Raw genomic sequence first — 18,623 nt, 5'->3', positions numbered from 1 at the left:
AGTCTTTGGATCTCATTGGGCAGCTACCGCCCACCTCAAGCTGGGCAGCCCCCAGCCAAGTAGGTGCTGCCTCGCCACGGTCCACTTGCTTCACTGGGTGTCTGGGGCTTAGGGAATCACCGACAAGTGGATCGTTAACCTTACACCAGGCAAAACAAACAAGCCACAAAATAATCCAGCCTTCAGGCTGGGCACATGGAATGTAAGACCATGACTCTAGGCCTTACAGAAGACCTACAGAGCATTAGTGACCCCCAGAAGACAGCAATCATTAACAACGAGCTGAGAAGACTGCGGATGGACATCGTGGCCCTCCAGGAAACAAGGCTATCGTCCTCTGGATGTCTCAGGGAGAAGGACTTTTTTCCTTTTTCTGGCACGGGGAGCCTCCAGAAGAGACCAGGGAACACGGTGTTGGCTTCGCAATCAGAAACAGCCTAGTTGGCTCAGTCATACCACCAAATGTGGGAACTGAGAGAGTGCTGAAAATCCAGCTTCAAACATCAGTGGGCATGGTCAACATCTTCAGTGTCTATGCGCCCACTTTAACTTCTGCCCAGGAAGTTAAGGATGAGTTCTATGATGAGCTTAGCGTTGCCATCAGTGAGGTACCTGCCCATGAGCCGCTATTCATCCTTGGCGACTTCAACGCCACAGTTGGCAGCGACCACCACAGCTGGCCATCCTGTCTGGGACAGTTTGGAACAGGGAAGATGAATGAAAATGGACAGCGCCTCCTTGAACTCTGCTCCCAACATGACCTCTGCGTAACCAATACCTTCTTCAACATCAAACCCCAGCACAAAATTTCATGGCGACACCCAAGATCAAAACATGGGCGCCAGCTTGACCTTTTCCTTGCCAAACGCAGACGTTTAGGTAATGTCAGGGTGACATGTAGCTACCACAGCGCAGACTGTGACACTGACCACTTGCTCGTGTGTAGTAAGGTGCACATCCAGCCGCGAAGATTCTTTCGCTCCAAAAAGGAAGGGAGGCCGTGCGTTGACACTGGCAAGACTCATGACCCTTCAAAAGTATGTGAGTTTGTCCAAGCACTTGAGGAGGCATGCCCCGCCCGGATGACACTGATATCAGCAAGAGATGGGAACAACTACAGGACGCTATCTATAATACTGCGATATCTACCTTTTGGGAAGAAGACCGTCAAGTCTGCTGATTGGTTTGAAGCCCACACTGAAGTGCTGATGCCCCTGATTGACAAGAAGAGACAGGCACTGGCTGCATACAGGTCCTCTCCCAGTGAGGTGAACCTGCAGACGCTCTGATCTGCTCGGAGTCAAGTGCAGCAGATTGCTTAGCGGTGTGCCAACGATTACTGGCTCCAACTCTGCTCCAAGATTCAGCAGGCTGCAGACACTGGTAACATGCGAGGAATATATGATGGGATCAAGCAGGCCATCGGTCCATCACAAAGAAAGACTGCCCCACTTAAGTCGGCCACAGGCGAGGTCTTGAAGGACAGAACCAAGCAGACAGAATGCTGGGTGGAACACTACTCACAGTTGTACGCCAGAGAGACCGTAGTTACAGAGAGAGCCCTGAATGCCATCGAGCCTCTGCCCACCATGACTGAACTCGATGCTGAGCCTAACTTGGAGGAACTCAGCGACACGCTAAAAGCACTCTCCCTGGGGCTTTTCCAGAAGAAAGACGGTATTCCCTCAGAAATCCTCAAATGCGCCAACGGTACACTAGTTTCAGAGCTGCATGGAAGACTTTGCCAATGCTGGAGAGAAAGCAGCGTACTGGAAGATATGAGGGATGCGAACATCGTTGCTGTCTACAAGAACAAGGGTGACAAAAGCGATAGTAACAACTATTGCGGCATCTCCCTCCTCAGTACTGTGGGGAAGCTATTTGCATGTGTTGTTCTGAAGAGGCTCAATGTTCTTGCGGCAAGAGTCTACCCTGAGTCTCAGTGTGGGTTCAGAGCTGAAGGGTCCACCATAGACATGGTTTTCTCTGTTAGGCAACTGCAAGAAAAGTGCAGGGAGCAGAACAAACCTCTGTATATTGCCTTCATCAACCTGACCAAGGCATTTGACCTGGTCAGCAGAAAAGGTCTGTTCTTCATCAAGTGTCCCCGTGGGTGCTCCACAATAGGTGTCGGGCTTGCCTGGCGCCGCAGATCAGAAATCTTCCAGCAGTTTCTCCTGGATCGCGCATGTGCCGGCGCGCGCCGCTCCCCTGCGTGCCCCCGGCCACGTGTGCGATCTGGTCCCCGCCAGTTCCTTCTCAACCGCCATCGGCTGCAGATGGAATCTGCTCAGGCTACGGCCAGAGTCAGATTAGATAGTGTTTCTATGTGTAAATTGTTGTATTTTTCTGGTGTTAAACAAAAAAAAAAAAAAGAGGACAAAGAATATAATATATATAATAAAAAAGAGAGAGAGGAGCAGAGAAGAAGAGTGGACGTAAGGCCAGTAGGCCGCCCGCTGCCCTGCAGGCTGGTGTCCGTGATTCGGGTAAACAGGCACGGAGTAAGTGCTAAGTACCCTATTAACAGTAAAGACTCACCGCGATGGCCTCTTCAGGCTTTAAAAAGTGTGAGTCTTGCCGTGAAGCTATGCCGGCCTCCGATGGGCACAGTGAATGTATCCGATGCCTGGGGGAATCACACGTTACCCAGAAGTGTTCCCACTGTGCTAAGCTCACAGCCAGGGCCAGGAAAGACAGAGAAATGCGTCTTAAAATGCTCTTGTTTGACAAGGCCCTCCAGCCGGACTTGCCGGAGAGGCCTCAACCAGAAGGGCCCTCTGGGTTACACAAGAGGAAGGCAGCTTCTTTGACCCCCTCGGTGCAGAAACGGAGGAAGCTCTCCCCAGCTCGATCCCTGCTGGCAGTTTCAGCGAGTGGGACGGGCGGAGCACACAGCCCCCAGCCGCATACTCAGGCAAGCGGCAGTGAACGTGGCAGAGGCTGAGCGTCCGGTTACAAAACAGCCGGCACGCGCGGCGCCTAGAGCATCAGCCAGGCAAGCGCCGGAACCGGCGGCACCGACCCCCGTGGCACCAACGGTGCAGGGCCAACAGGCGCGGAGCCTGCAGGCACTGGAGGATGTTACCCGCGCGGCACCGCAGCTGAGTGGGCCGAGTGCGGCGCCGACAGTGGGGCTGAGATCCCCGGCATGGGAGGGGGCGGTGCCAGCCCCGCAGGGGAGGGGAAAGGCAAGAACAAAAACCTGGCACCGCAGGGTCAGTGAGCTCGCAGCAGTTATGGCAACGCCGCCCTGCACAGCCTTCTCAAAGGACGCGGTAACCTTACGGCTGCAGCCAGCCTTTGTTCCAAAAGTTTCTTCAGAGTTCCATCTTAACGAGCCAATAGTTTTACCCTTGTTTTACCCGAAGCCTCACAGCTCCAGCAAAGAGGCACGCCTGCACCTCCTGGACGTGAGGAGGGCGTTGGCTTTCTACATAGACAGAACTAAATCCTTCCGGAAAACGGACAGGCTTCTAGTGTCTCTCGCTCCCAGGTCAAAAGGGGAAGACCTCTCTTCACAGAGAATTTCAAAGCACATTGTGTCCTGTATAAAAATGTGCTACGAGCTTCGAAAGACTCCTTTGCTGGCCCCTCCTAGGGCTCACTCCACCAGGGTGGTGGCGGCATCAACAGCCTTCTTCAAGGGCATTGCCTTGAAAGACATCTGTAGAGCGGCGACCTGGTCATCCTACAACACCTTTGCCAAGCATTATGCCCTACATCGGGTATTCCAAGAGGATACCCGTCTGTCGACAGCAGTCCTTTTGGGGGCAAGCTGCACATAAACCGATTTACCCACCTCCTTACTTGGGTTACTGCTGGGTAGTCACCTATTGTGGAGCACCCACGGGGACACTCGAAGAAGAAACAGAAGTTACTCACTGTAGTAACAGTGGTTCTTCGAGATGTGTCCCCGTGGGTGCTCCACCACCCACCCATCCTGCCTGCTTTGGATCTCTGTCTAGTGTTTTTCAGGAGCATTCGAGGCGGTTGGTCAAGGAACTGGTGGGGACCGGATGGCGCACGTGGCTGGGGGCGCGCAGGGGAGTGGCGCGTGCCGGCGCATGTGCGATCCAGGAGAAACTGCTGGAAGAATTCCGATCTGCGGCGCCGGGCAAGCCCGACACCTATTGTGGAGCACCCACGGGGACACATCTCGAAGAACCACCGTTACTACGGTGAGTAACTTCTCTTTTGTGATTCTGGCTAAGATCGGCTGTCCCCCCAACTCTGCTCAGCATTATTAGGGCCTTCCATGAAGGCATGAAGGAGACCATCATACATCCAAACCCTGTGAGATTCTCAGCAGAGTGAAGCAGGGGTGCGTGCTGGCTCCAACACTGTTAGGCATCTTCTTTGCAGTTTTGCTCAAGTATGCCTTCGGAACTGCTACAGAGGGCACCTCTCTCTGCACGAGAACGGACAGCAACCTCTTCAAACTGTCGAGGCTTAGAGCGAAGACCAGGGTGCTTACGAAGCATCTAAGGGAGTTCCTTTTTGCTGATGATGCAGCTATGGCTGCTCACACTCAGCAGGAACTGCAGTCACTCATAACTTGCTTTGCGGATGCATACATGGAATTTGGCCTCACAATCAGCTTAAAGAAGACCCAGGTGATGGGCCAAAACGTTGGTAATGAGCCATCTATCAGTGTGCTAGACTATGAACTGGAAGTCGTCCATGAGTTCGTGTACCTAGGCTCGACGATTTCGGACAACTTGTCACTTAATAGCGAGATCAACAAGCGCATTGGAAAAGCTGTCACAACGTTCTCCAGGTTGACAGAGTATGGGCTAACAGTAAGCTCACTGTACCCACCAAGGTGCAGGTCTACACAGCCTGTGTTTTGAGCACACTGCTGTATGCCAATGAAATGTGGACTTTGGGGTCAAAAGAAGAGCAGCGGCTCAACACATTCCACACGCGCTGCCTTAGGCGCATACTCGGTATCCCATGGCAGGACAAGATCCCCAATAGCGCAGTGCTTGAGAGGGCAGGCACCGCCTCCACGTTCACCCTTCTCAAACAGAGGTGTATGTGCTGGCTGGGCCATGTTTCACGCATGATGGATGGCCGAATACTGAAGTACCTCCTCTTCAGCGAACTGGCATCTGGAAAGAGGCCGAAAGGGCGACCTAAATTGCGCTACAAGGACATGTGCAAGTGTGACCTCAGCACTCTCTCTGTCAGTGCGAACACCTGGCATTCGCTCACATCAGACAGGCATGCCTGGATATGGAGTGAAGGAAGCTCTTGCTATGTATGAAACTACCTTGGTGACGGAAGAGGAAGACAGGAGAGCCCTCAGGAAGATATGTGCCCGTGATACCAGAGCGACATCTGCCTACTGCTGCTCACAGTGCGGAAAGGACTGCCACTCCCGGATTGGATTGCACAGCCACAAAAGACGACGCACGAATCAGTCCAACTGGGGCGCAAACCCATGATCCCTTGGGATCGAAGGATGCCTACTACTACTAGGTCCATAGATGGCTATTAGCAAGGGGTAAGGTATGGTGCCTAGCCTTTTGTCAAAGGTGGGAGATGGATGGCAGGAGACAAATTGCTTGATCATTGTCTTCGGTTCACCTCCTCTGGGGCACCAAGCATTGGCTACTGTCGGCAGACAGGATACTGGGCTAGATGGACCTTTGGTCTGACCCAGTATGGCCATTCTTATGACTTTCGTTGTCTGAATGCTAAAACCAAGATTCTTGAGAGGCTCATCCTTGAAGCCCTTTTTGCTATCGACTGTGCACTTATGGCACGCAAGGCATCTGATCTCCAGCTCATCGTCAACAAGTTTGCTGATGCCACTTGCCTCTTTGGTTTGACCATCAGCCTAGGAAAGACCGAAGTATTGTTTCAGCCTGCTCCAGGATATGCTGCTCTCCCCACTTCAATCTTTACTGAAGGAACAGAGTTAAAAACAGTAAAGGAGTTCAAGTACCTTGGCAGTGTGATAGCCAATGATGGCTCCCTTGATAAAGAAATCAATGCCAGAATCTGCCAGGCCAGCTGGGCACTAGGACATCTGAGAGCGTGAGTGTTGAATAAGTACAATATCTGACAGTCCACTTAACTGAAAGTGTACAAAGCTATAGTCCTGACTAGTTTCTTGTATGGCTGTGAAACCTGGACCTTGCACAGAAAACATATAAGACTGCTGGAGCGCTTCCACACACACAGCCTGAGGTCAATATTGCACGTTCGATGGCAGGACAGAGTTACGAACCTGGAAGTCCTGGACAGAGCAGCAACCGTGAGCATCGAAGCCATGATTCTGAAAGCCCAGCTTTGCTGGACAGGGCATGTCATACGAATGGAGGAGTCACGAATCCCTAAGCAACTCCTCTCCTGTGAACTCTCCCAGGGCAAAAGGAATCAAGGTAGGCCTCACAAGAGGGTATAAAGACTGCGTGAAGGCCAGCATTACTTATGCTGGTTTAAAACCAGATCAGCTAGAGGAGCATGCAAACAACTGAACAGGTTGGCGTGCTCTTGTACGGCACGTGTATGACATGTTTGAAGAGCAGCAATGCATATGCCTCATTGATACTCGTGAGAGGAAGAAAGCAACAGCAGCAGCAGCCGCACCAACAGAGCCAGGGCAATTCCCTTGCCCCCACTATGAACGCCTGTGCCATTCAAAGCTTGAATTCCTCAGCCACAAGCAAGTCCACAACCGATGAGCCTGTGCAAGCTCAAGACGTCATCTTCGGACACGATGGACTACCTATAGATACAGATTTCTCACTTCAGTAGCTGGGAGGCTTATATGTTTGTGTCTTTCTCTATTAAAATAATGACAACCTGCTTTTTATAAAAGGTCACATGAAGTGATGGGTGAACCTCAGAGGTCTGTGTCCGGATAAACTTCTGATAAACATCCACACAATACATATGGGGGAGGAACGCTTGCGCCAGTGGGGCTCTTCTGTCAGCCACCAGCACAGGATCAAAGTTGGCTGAAGAGCTTTGAAAGTTGTCTTCAGAATGTCTGGACTGCAGTCTCTAGCTGGGATTGCAGTTGGACTGACCTACTCAAGCTAACTTTAATCTAGCTCACTTGGGGCCCGAAACAGTGAACCCATGGTGCTTCAGGGTGGGCTAGCACAGTGGCAGGCAGCCTATGGCTCGTGGGCCACATCCACTGGGGATCTTCCTCCAGCCAATGGACCCCTATATGCCCTTTTTCCGCCCCCCATGCACTGAGTCATTGGAGCCCGAACTTCCTACTCCTTCCCCTTCCTCCCAGCACTTTTGGAGCACTGCAAATTGCTTGGTTTGTGCTCCGTCCCCTCTCCTACCCTTCTTCCCAGAGCTTGAATAGCTACAAACAGCTGATTTGCAGCATTCCAGGTCTGGTACGAGAGGGAAGAGTGGTACAAAGCATGAATCAGATGATTGCTGTGCTCCGAAAGTGCTGGGAGGGAGGGGGAGAGGTAGGAAATGTGGGGCTCCAGTGTCCCTGTGTGTGAGGCACATGGGGGAGGGTGGGATAGACAAGGAGTCCATGGGCCTCAGGCTGCTGCAGGCCATTGAAATGAAGGAGGGCCACTCATGCAGCCCTTTCACTTTTTCTGGTTGCCTATCACTGTGCTAGCCCCGCAAGTAATTAGCTGCCCATGGTTTCAGGCAGATGCGTACAGTCTGTGCTGAAACTTCCAATGCTGCAGCTTCACCGCTCTAGGACCCAAACTAGCTGGATTAAAACAAAAAGCAGTCAAGTAGCACTTTAAAGACTAGCAAAATAGTTTATTAGGTGAGGGTACGTTGTCCTGAATAGCAACCATCCCATTTACTGCAAGGTAGATGTACTCTTAGGTTTCTGAATAATGAGAATATTCTTTGCTTATATGGTAATTTCTAAAAGAAGTGAAAAAATATTCATAATTATTTTTTATTTGCATTGCTACTTTGATGCTATTTCTAAGAAGGGGGAGTTTTAATCTTTGGTTTGTGTATAATATTATTATTATTTTTTTTTGTAAATAGAATCAGACCACAGCTAGCCAAAGAGAAGATTGAAGGATGCCATATTTGCACATCTGTGACACCTGGTGAGCCTCAGGTGTTCCTGGGCAAAGATAAGGCCTTCACTTTTGATTATGTGTTCAACATTGACTCTCAGCAAGAGGAGATCTATGCTCAAAGTGTGGAAAAACTGATCGAAGGGTGCTTTGAAGGATATAACGCTACTGTTTTTGCTTATGGCCAAGTAAGCCTTACAATTTAATTTTAAATATTTGTTTATGAACAAAAGCAAGAAATTTCTAGTAACTGCTTTAGTAAAGCTTTTTTTTAAAAAAAAAAAAAAAAAAAAAAAGTGTGAATGTTTGTTTTAAAAAGTATTTTGAAAGGATTATTATGTAGAAGTTTTATATAGAGTTTTTGGCCTTAACGTTGCCAGTTAAATTCAGTGTAGATGAACATACATTTGTCACATATTTGAATTTATAAAGGTGCTGAAAAGGTCATGAATCCATATACTTGAGTGATCGTGGTGTAACTTAAAATGTATTTTTAAGTGCAGGAGTACAATTTAATATAACCACCACCAGTGAACCAGTGCCTTTTCCATTTCTGCTTTGTACTGTTCAACATATTTCCTTTCCCCCTATATTTTCAGAAGCCCAGGGGAAAACGTACTTTGCAGTATGCCCTGAAGATTATTAAGTGTTGGGTATTTTTTAACAAAGTTTGTGGAACGAATTCTAAAGCCAGGGAGATTCTGCAGTAAACAATGTGTCAGCAGCCCCATCTTGATTTGAAAGGGAAGTGATGGCTCTGGTCTCAGGACACCTGGGTTCAGACTTCTGCTTAGAACTTGTTTTCATTCAGAAAAAGATGTCATCTTAACTCCATTTTTAATTAACTTCAGCTAAAAGCTTAGTGGAGGCAAGGCACATTGCAGTTTTCACATGAGTTAGCAGGGTGAGTTAAACCTTCATAGTCTTTGGGTGTGTGCAATTCAAGCTGGTGGTCTAAACTCCTTGAGAAAATATACCCATACTATCTCTGATTAAACTGCCATGCTAACTATAGAGTGTAGTCTTGTTGACATGATTGGTGGGAAGAGCTAGCCACCTAGAGTAAAAACCTACAATCTCACTTGGCTATGCTATTTTATCTTGGTAGGTGGATCACAGCTAGCACGTATATGTCCCCTCAGGCTGGAATTCATACCTTCAGCTGGCAGGCATAGCCTTTAATTCAACCTGCTAATTTGTGAAACAATAAACTGCCTTGTCTTCACAGGGCTTTGCCATGACGTTGAGAATGCGGACTTTTTCTTAGTGAAAGCATGATCAAGTCTTTCTGTGCGTTTCAATTCTTAATCAGCAAAACGATGATGATAATGATTTCCCAACTCAACAGATATTGATGATAAATATAATAATTAATGTGATAAGTTGAAATACAAGAGCCATATAATAACTTAGACAATTGAAAGTAATACTAGCACAATTAGCTCTAATAACACATTAGTTGACATTCCCAATAGAAAGGACTGAGCAAGCCTGGAAATGAGCTCCATCTACTCTGTCTTGGAGATGAGGGCTGGACTATTTTATCAAAGCATAGGAGAAGTTTGAACTTCCACTTCCTGTGCTTTACCTGCTGTATGGTTAAGCAGAGGATTTTGAATTTCAACATACTCAGTCAAGCACTCTTCACAAGCATTGATTTAATACTACTACTACTAATACTAAAACACTTTTAAAAGAAATCTAAGTAGTATATCTGCTGTAGAATTTATATAGCTTGTACAGGGTGAACCTCTCTAGTCCAGCACCCTGGGGACTGGAGTGTTGTGGAACCAGCCAAACCTCGGGAGGTGAATGTTGTCTAGCAGCATTACCAGTACCGCTTACTGGGCTCTGAGAAGACATTTGGGGGTAAAATAGAGCTAAATTAACAGCGTGGAACACTGAGAGCCCAGGACTAGTAGCTGCAAACAGCCCTTATGGGACTGTGGAAAACTTGGTAACTAGAATTCTGGCTAACTAAAATAGTGCTGGACAACAGATGTTGCCACACCAGAGGGTGCTGGACTAGACATTTTTAGACATGCTTCTGTTTTCTTACTCTGTGAGTGATAGTTTGTAAAGCAATTTGTAAGTGTTGTGATTTAACAGAAGTACCTATCTTTTGTACAGTGACAGTGTTCAGTAGCAGTTATATTGTACCTCTTGACATGATCCAAGATGGTGTGTGATTTTTGTGCCTTTAAACTTCATTGCACTATAAGTCTCTTCTTACAACAAAAACTTCTACGTGACTCTAGGAGTGGGGACTGAAGCCTGAGGCTCCCCCTCACCCCACCCCCACTTCGAGCAAAGGGGTGGAAGCCAAGGCTCGAGCCTAACCACTGTGGGTTGCGGGAAGGCGACAAAGCCCAAAACCTTCAGCCTCATGAAGTGGGGCTGTAACCTTACCCTTGCTTCCCAGGGCTGAAGCTGAAAACTAGCTCAATGGTGTGGGGTGTGAAACCCTCAGGTCTGTCTTTGATCCCCAAGTGGAGGGGCTTTGACTTGGGCTCTGGGCAGCAGGATCCCAGCATATTTAACACTGGCTCTGGTGATCCCATTAAAACCAAGCTGTGACCCACTTGAGGGTCTTGAACGCCTGCTTTAATGCATGCTACTTGTGACTTCTCTTAAATTCAGACAGGCGCTGGCAAAACATACACCATGGGAACAGGATTTGATGTCAACATAGCAGAAGAAGAACAGGGCATTATATCACGTGCTGTGAGGCATCTTTTTAAATGCATTGAAGAAAAAAAACAAGCTGCTATTAAACAAGGCCTTCCATCTCCAGAATTCAAAGTGAATGCCCAATTCTTAGAGGTAAACTTTTGTTTCCATAATTGTCTCTTTGGAAAGTTGGTGAAATATTTATGTACCCCAATAGGTTGCTCAGTACTCAGTAATTACTCAGTAATTCTTCTCTTTTGAGCAAAGGTGAAAGTAAGCCCATGCACACTGGTAAAAGAGTGGTCTGCTGGAGGCAAGGCTATGAATGCTGCCAGCTACTATACATTGATAAGCTTCCTGTGCTAGAGTTGGGCATAGGTGGCCTCCCTCTCCCTTTTTACCCTTCTCCAAACTACCTCCCTCCTGCTGCACGTCTTTCAGTGTTGGACAGCCAAGGAGAGGGAAGAGTGGCCCAGCCCCGGTTGACTAGCACCCACAGCCCCTGTTTTGTGTGGCCACGATGCATGCAGGTTTCAGCCCTGGTACCTGGGTAGCTGAGCAGTGTGGATTGCGGCCCTTACCGGGCCAAGGGATTTGGCAGCCAAACAGCATGGTCACCCTGCCCTGGTCAGTCTCATTGATCCAGCAGTCAGGTCTGGTCAGGTGAAGGTGCTTCCCAGCCTAACATGTTTGGATTTCCTCTTCTTGCCTCCTTACCCTGTAAATGAAATCTTGAACTCTTGGGCAATATTTAACATCCGGTTATTTGTATGATTTGTTACATCTTCACATAGTTTGGCAATGTTATCTTCCGTACCCTTCTCTTCCTCCTCACCTTCTTCAGCTTCCTCTACTTCAAGAATAGACTGTCACCTAAGAGAATACATGAACTAGTGCTTCTTCCTTGCTGACATTTAGTTCATGGTATCTAGAACTAACAAGTATATCTGAGTTTAATTTAATTGCTACTTATACCATTGAGAGAAATTTGTTTCCCAGATCAGCCTTGTAATCTAGAGTGGTTCTCTAAACTGTTAGTGCAGGAGAAGAAAATTTATGAAAGGGATGTGACAGAATTTGACACAAAATTCTGTTTCAAAACTTTTGCCTCTGAAGCAGGCTGGTCATGTAAGATAATGAACTTGTAAACATGATCAATATGTCGAGTATGTTTTTATTTGAAGGTTGATATACAACTTACAAATCAATGTGGGAGCATTCCGTCAGCTCCAGTTGAGAGAAAACATTAATGAATCCATACCTATGAAAGTTCCAAAATAACACCCTTTTCAGCACAAAGTTTTAACTAATTACTAAGTCAGACCATTGCCATGTCATTTCCACTATAAATGGTTTAATGATTAATTTTTGTTACTTGCATCCAAAAATGCTTGTGGCAATTAGGGTGATATTTCCTATTTGAGATGGTAAGGTCACTTATTTTTAGTTTGCATTTTCTGCCAGGAACTTCCATTTTTATATAGTGACCAGGCAAACAGTGCAAAGTCTCCAGTTCATTTGGGGGCTGCCTCATCAATATGAAATACATAATTAATATTTATGAGTATGTAACTTGTGCCATCGCAATCCAAAGCAGTACTAGAAGATGAAGTCAGCATTTAGGATAGTTTAGGGCTTAGGGCTACTAATTAGCTGATACTAATTTATATTTTTGTGAAAGAAAATCTTATGGAAATAAGCTATAACATACCATTTTGTGACTCATATTTTGTGAAATACATAGCAGTGTATTTAACTCTTTTACATTGCAAAATACATGAAAAGTAAATAGTTTGCTTAATCTTAGGTGTTGCCTTTACTTAAAAAAACAACAAAATTCAAGTGCATGTCATCACTGGAAGCAGATAGTATGACCTTCAATAGAGATTAGGCTCCCTGTATTTTTTGATAGCACATTGTTCCAAACTGGGAGCATATGGAATAGCTCTCCTACACATTGTGGGTTTTTTTAAAGTTACAAATCATAGCCGTTTTCTTGTTTGCTTTTACTTACCTTAAAGTAAACTCAGCTTAATTAACATCACTTTCAGATTCAGCACGTTCACATTATTAAAGAAAATGCTTGCCCATTTTTCCTCCAGAAATGTTGCATTTCATTAATATCACTATCTGGGAATATGGCCTACTCTAAGACTCTCTGCTTCTGTGTAAGAGGGAGAGAGTTGTAATATGGTTACAACATGGGGCAATGTCACCTGTCCCTTCTCTCACTTGTAATACCATGACACTGGGCTAGAGCACTTAAAGCCACTGGCATTTGGGCTCCTTCTGCCATTCCAATGCTAGCTAGTCTGCAAATCTTGTGAGTCTACACAGAATTTGTAGGTAATGTAGTTCTAAATTTTTGGATCATGTACCCATGTTTTTCTTTCCCTTTCTAAAATATCCCCCATATTGCTAAACACCAAAATCTGGTATTGCAGAGTGGTTTTCCGGTGACTTGTGCAGGTTGATAAGTTTATATTATAAGAATCTGTATATTGTTTAATTCATTAGTTTGTTGTTGGAATCTAACTAAATCTTTTAAGCTTCGGTTATCACAATGGTTTCTTAGTAAAAGCTGCTTTTTTGGATAAGGTGTCCTAAATAGCTTTAAAACATGTGACTAAAGTGTAACAAACCTTACTTTGTTGTTGAACTTGCACACTTTTGCCTCTGTTCATTTTAGGCATAAATTTTAAACTGTCAGGCTAATGTTTGACAAAGTCTTGTCTGGGGATGATTTAGTTAACGTTGATCCTGCTTTGCGTGTGGGGGCGGGGAGAGGAGGGGAGGGGGCTGGGGCTGAACTGAATAACTCCTAAGGTCTCTTCCGGCTCTAGGATTCTGTGATTGTCTAGAAAAACAATTCAAAGTGTATAGTGCAAATGGTATAACTGTTTTTCTTCACTGTAGATTTTCACTTTGCTTTCTTATTGCTCTGGGAGTTGTAGTTTCTCTTCTTCAACTTAGTAGCAGTATGAGCAGTAACACAATTTGTGGGGAGGAAGTAGATGGGGAAGGGAACAATAGAGAGGAACATGTCAGGCAAGTGGATAGAAGGACTGTGTGGAAGAGGGGTGGAGCAAACAGCCAGACAGCAGAGGGGAAAATATGTCCAAAGGTGCCTGGCACTGAGACTGCTTCTGCAGTTGCTCTGCTGACTTTTGAATGTCTCCTCTGGATTGGCTTCACCACAGAATTTCTCTTCCTCCACTGGCCACCTGGCTTAAATTGACATTGTGCATATTTCTGAAATTAGATAGTAAAAGTACACAGATAATTAACCTACACTTATTTTCTCCTAATTCTAGATTTTATACAGTGGCCCTTTATGGTAATTATTGATGAATCTCCTGTGAGAAGTCAGTTTTATACAATGCTGTGTAAAAATAATGTATAGATTTTTTTGGTATGCTTTGCCAAAATTAACATCTTATGCCTTGTCCTTTGATAGCTTTACAATGAAGAAGTTCTTGATCTGTTTGATACAACACGTGACATTGATGCAAAGAATAAAAAATCAAATATCAAAATACATGAAGATACAACTGGAGGAATTTATACAGTAGGAGTTACAACAAGGACTGTGAATGGAGAAGCAGAGGTGATAACTTGAAATAAGTTTATATGTAACACTATGTATTCCCAGGAGAAAATTTGGATTGTCTCTAGTTTGGTACAAATTGTTCTGCCCTGACTTATTTATCTTTTAATTCTTACTGTCAACCAAATTGAACTGTTTTCAGACCATAGCTACAGGCAGGAGGTGGTGGGTAGAAAATACTCAAGTTCTTACTCCTTTTAAAAATATGAAATAGAAGAATATATGTATTTTGTTTCTTACAGATGATGCAGTGTTTGAAGTTGGGTGCTTTGTCTCGAACGACGGCCAGTACTCAGATGAATGTTCAGAGCTCACGTTCACATGCGATCTTCACAATACATTTGTGTCAAACCAGAGTTTGCTCTGCTATTGATATTGTATGTATTTCAGATTTACAGCAATATGCTTTTAATGACAGCTTTTTCACATGTGACTTTGTCAGACAAGGGTTCTGTGTTTGAAATACATTTAGCAAAAAAAATATCACTAGGCACTATGAATAATTTTGATCTAATCTGTGAACATCTATCCTGCCCGGTAGGTACAATAGTAGATCTGTAAATTTCACATGTGAATGAGCCCCTGTTGGGCTTTGGAGATCCCTTTTCCTTTCCAATGAGTGAAGCTATGAATTCTTTTATTATGAGAAGGAGTAGGGCGGGGGTGGACAATAAGATGGAGGTGGTCCGCCGGGGTTAGCCTCGGTGGTAGGGCAGCCATATCTCCCTGTCCCAAATGTGGGGAAAGGCAGCTCCTCCCAGCTCTGTCAAGCCCCAGGGAGCCGCGAAGAAGGCGGCAGCTGCTGGCACACCCTGGGAAAGCAGCTGCTGCTGGCCCTCCCCCAGAGCCGCAGGGAAGCCACAGCTGCCGGCGCTCCCCAGGGGAGTGGCAGCCGTCGGCTCTGCTCTGGAGCCCCAGGGAAGCCACAGCTGCCAGCCTCCCTGGGAGCCCTAGGGAAGCAGCAGCCACTGTCCCTGCCCCAGAGCTTCAGGGAAGCAGCGGCTGCCCATGCTCCCCCTGCTTCCCTGAGGCTCGTGGAAATGACTTCTGCCAGCGACTGTGCCTGCACAGCTGATGGCAGAAAAAGGGGGGAGGAGGGCGATATGGGACAAATTGTCCCTTTTAAAAAAGAAGTCGGGACAGATGGTCACCCTGCCTAGTGGCACCCCTGGCACTTCATTTGCCTGTGAATCTGCAGGTATAGCTGCCCACAGCTCCCACTGGCCACGGGTCAGCTTTCGCAGTCAATGGGAGCTGTGGGAAGCAGCACAGACAACGACACCAATTACAACATCTGCCATTGGCCAGGCCTGGTGATCTGTGTTCAGTGGGAGCTGCAAGTGGCTGTACCAGTAGAGAAGGTACATAAAGCACTGGTGATCTGCCAGGAGCTAACCCTGCTGAACTGTGTCCATCCCGTGGGCTGCTTTATTGTCCACCCCGGTGTAGGGTGACCAGATATCATGCTTTTAGAGGGTCATTCCTTATATATGGGGCTTTGTCTTATATAATGCCTGTTATTTCCCCCCCCCCCACCCCATCCCAATTTTTCCCACTTGCTGTCTGGTCACCTTGAGTGAGGGGGAGAGGAAAATCTGTCAATGGTACCTCTTATTGGTTATTCTGCTCAGGGAGGCAGATAGGCAACCAATTGTAGGGCTCAAATTAACTAGGAAACTGGTCGTTCTTGCTACACTGAAAGGATGGGCTACAGCCTCAGCCAGAATCGTATTATTGTGAAAGCATAGCAGAAGCTGGTAATGCTTTCTAGCAGGATGGTCTGGATCCACCGGCCCTATTTTAGGGGGATCTGTATTAAGAAGTGGCTGGGACCTAGTCGTTCACAAGGTCCCAGCCAAGGCAAACCTCCGCCTGTAGCAACATGAAGCCATTTTCACAGGAGAGGACAAAAGGGCTAATGAGCCAAGTGACTTGGACCATCTCTGCTCTCCTCTGATAAGCAGTGGGGGAAAGTTGCTTCTTCTGCTCCTTGCCTCTCTTTTTCACCTTCCTGCACCACATGACTTGGGAATGGGCAGAGTAGGTTGAAGTCCTTCCTCCAGCATTTCCCCACCACCCCTGAAAGGGGAGCAGTGGTCTCTAGTCCACTCCCTCCCCCAGGCTGGGAGAAGGAAGTAAAGAGTCCTGGAAAGAGCAGTTGTGCAGCTGGGGCAGCTGAACTGATGGTGGGAGCTTAACTGATAGAGATGAGTATGTGTTTGGGGTGCTGAAATGATGGGAGTGGATACAGAATTAACTGCTGGGCAGGGGGCCAGGAAGTTAGGGAGGTGAGAGGTCCTGCAACTGGGGCCATAATCATCTTAATGAATTTGGAAAAGCGGGCAACATACAGGACATGTGCCAAAAGAGTTCAAATAATCAAAACCCAACTCCCCGCTCTCCAATAGTCTCTTAAAAAAAAATGTCATAATATGTTTTGTGGTACCTGACTCATGATTTTTTGATATCTTGAGGCTGACAATACTGTTTACATGTCCCCTTTTATGGAGGACTTTAGTTAGGTCATTTGAGAACCTGGTACAGATGGAATCTTTCTAGTTGGGCACCCTTGGGACCTGACCACTGCAGAACGAGAGAATTTGCTGGATCATTGGAGATCAGTACTATCTCACAGCATTACCAACACTTCCACTGCTCACTGGACTTTTAGAAGACGTTTGAGGTAAATTACAGCTAAATAACGGCACAGAACACTTAGACCCAGGACTGATGGCCGTAAACAAACTTTATGGGACCAAGGGAGACTTGGCCACACCCATGATAATTGGATATCTGGCTAAGTAAAATCATGCCAGTTTACGGATGGTGCTGGACTACAGACATTTAGCCTGTGTATAACTTTACTGGATCCTGAAGCCCAAGCTGCAGACAATTAAGAGGTTCTTTGCAGTGTATAGCCTGAAGGATTGTTGATATTGGACACAGTTAGAATACAAATAAATAATCAGATGGTGGCAGGGGAAAGCTGCAGCTCATGTTTTAGGTTTTCCTTTTTACATGGACAACAGTTTCTGTCGACATCTGTTTTAGGGCAGGGGTCAGCAACGCCCAAGAGTGGCACACAAACTGATTTTCGTTGTCAGATAAGGCGGGAGCTCAGCCCCACCCTTAGCGCATGCAGCTGGGAGCTTGCTCAAAGCCATGCCTCCTATAGATCAACAAAAGACCATGCAAATGGAACCAACCACCACTTAGACAGTACACTAAGGTCTCAGAGTATGCAAACTCAGAGTACGCAACCCCGATCTTATGTGGCTGACCCCCAATTCCTATTGTAATCCCCTGTAGTGCGATTTCCAGTTGTGCTTAACTTGCTCCCCCTCCCCCCCCCCCGCCCCACTCACTGCTTGCGCATAGCTCCTACTCACCCCCCACCCCCGCCTCTGGCTATAGCTCACCACCCCTCAGGTGTGACTCTGGCTCAACCTCCACAGCCCCGGTTCAAACCCCCGCAGCTGGCTCCCCCCCGCCCTCCCCCCCACGTGCAGCTCTGGATCACCCCTGCACTGGTTCAAACCCCTCACACACAGCCCTGGTTCCATCCTCCTGTTCCGGTTTAAACTGCCTGCATGTGGCTCTGGTTAAAGCCACTCCCCTGCATGGCTCTGGTTTAACACACCTGTTGGCTTACACCCCTGCTGGCTCTGAGTCAACCCCCCTCAGCTTGGCTCACTACCTGAGCAGCTCTGGCTCAACTCCACCCCTCACCCTCCTGCAGCCCTAACCCACTGCCAGGCTTAGCCCCTCTCCTGCCTCCCATGGCCTCACCCCACCCCAGGACTTACATGTGGTCTGCCATGGAAAAAGCCAGACCCCCACTTACGTAGAATCCAGGTTACGCACGTGGAATGAAACCCTTGTGTACTCTGAGACCTGACTGTATAGCTCTCCATCTTTATTTATTATTGAAGGTGTTGTAAGCACCTTCAGGGAAGTGCAAGAGGTAGTGGGATCGTTACCCACATTCTCCATGCCCCACTGCCTTGTGGGTTATCCTGGGAAGGAGCAAGGCTAAAGGAGTAAACCCTGACAGAAAATCTGGAGGGGAGTCCAAAGGTGGTTCTGTGTCAACTTCTGGCATTGACCCGGCAACTGCTGCAGCTGAGCTGGTACCAGATGTAGAGGTTATCCTCTCCTTTGGACTATATCAGTACAGCCGAGAGGGGAACACTGGCGTCTGGGCAGCCCAGGGTCCCAAAAAATTGCCCAGGCTCGCGCCTGGAGAGGTATTCCAGCATCGCTTAACAGTGTTGAACCAACACAGGAGGTAACAGATACTGGTTATAAGC

General features: G+C 47.0%; 1 protein-coding gene across 8 annotated transcripts in view; it reads left to right on the top strand.

Annotated features, from left to right (window-relative positions):
- The window catches only part of KIF21A (kinesin family member 21A), a 185,955-nt gene that overhangs the window by 54,840 nt on the left and 112,492 nt on the right, over nucleotides 1-18,623 (top strand). For all 8 annotated transcript variants that reach the window (XM_075016233.1, XM_075016206.1, XM_075016187.1 and 5 more), the window contains exons 2-5: nucleotides 8,002-8,224; nucleotides 10,677-10,859; nucleotides 14,164-14,313; nucleotides 14,556-14,690. In XM_075016233.1, coding sequence (XP_074872334.1) covers nucleotides 8,002-8,224; nucleotides 10,677-10,859; nucleotides 14,164-14,313; nucleotides 14,556-14,690 — 691 coding nt within the window. The remainder of the gene's footprint in view (nucleotides 1-8,001; nucleotides 8,225-10,676; nucleotides 10,860-14,163; nucleotides 14,314-14,555; nucleotides 14,691-18,623) is intronic.

Source organism: Carettochelys insculpta, chromosome 1 (assembly GCF_033958435.1).
Source record: "Carettochelys insculpta isolate YL-2023 chromosome 1, ASM3395843v1, whole genome shotgun sequence".
NCBI classification, from domain to species: Eukaryota; Metazoa; Chordata; order Testudines; family Carettochelyidae; genus Carettochelys; species Carettochelys insculpta.
The sequence above is the reverse complement of the archived record's forward strand: the minus strand, read 5'-3'. Positions and strand labels throughout refer to the sequence as shown.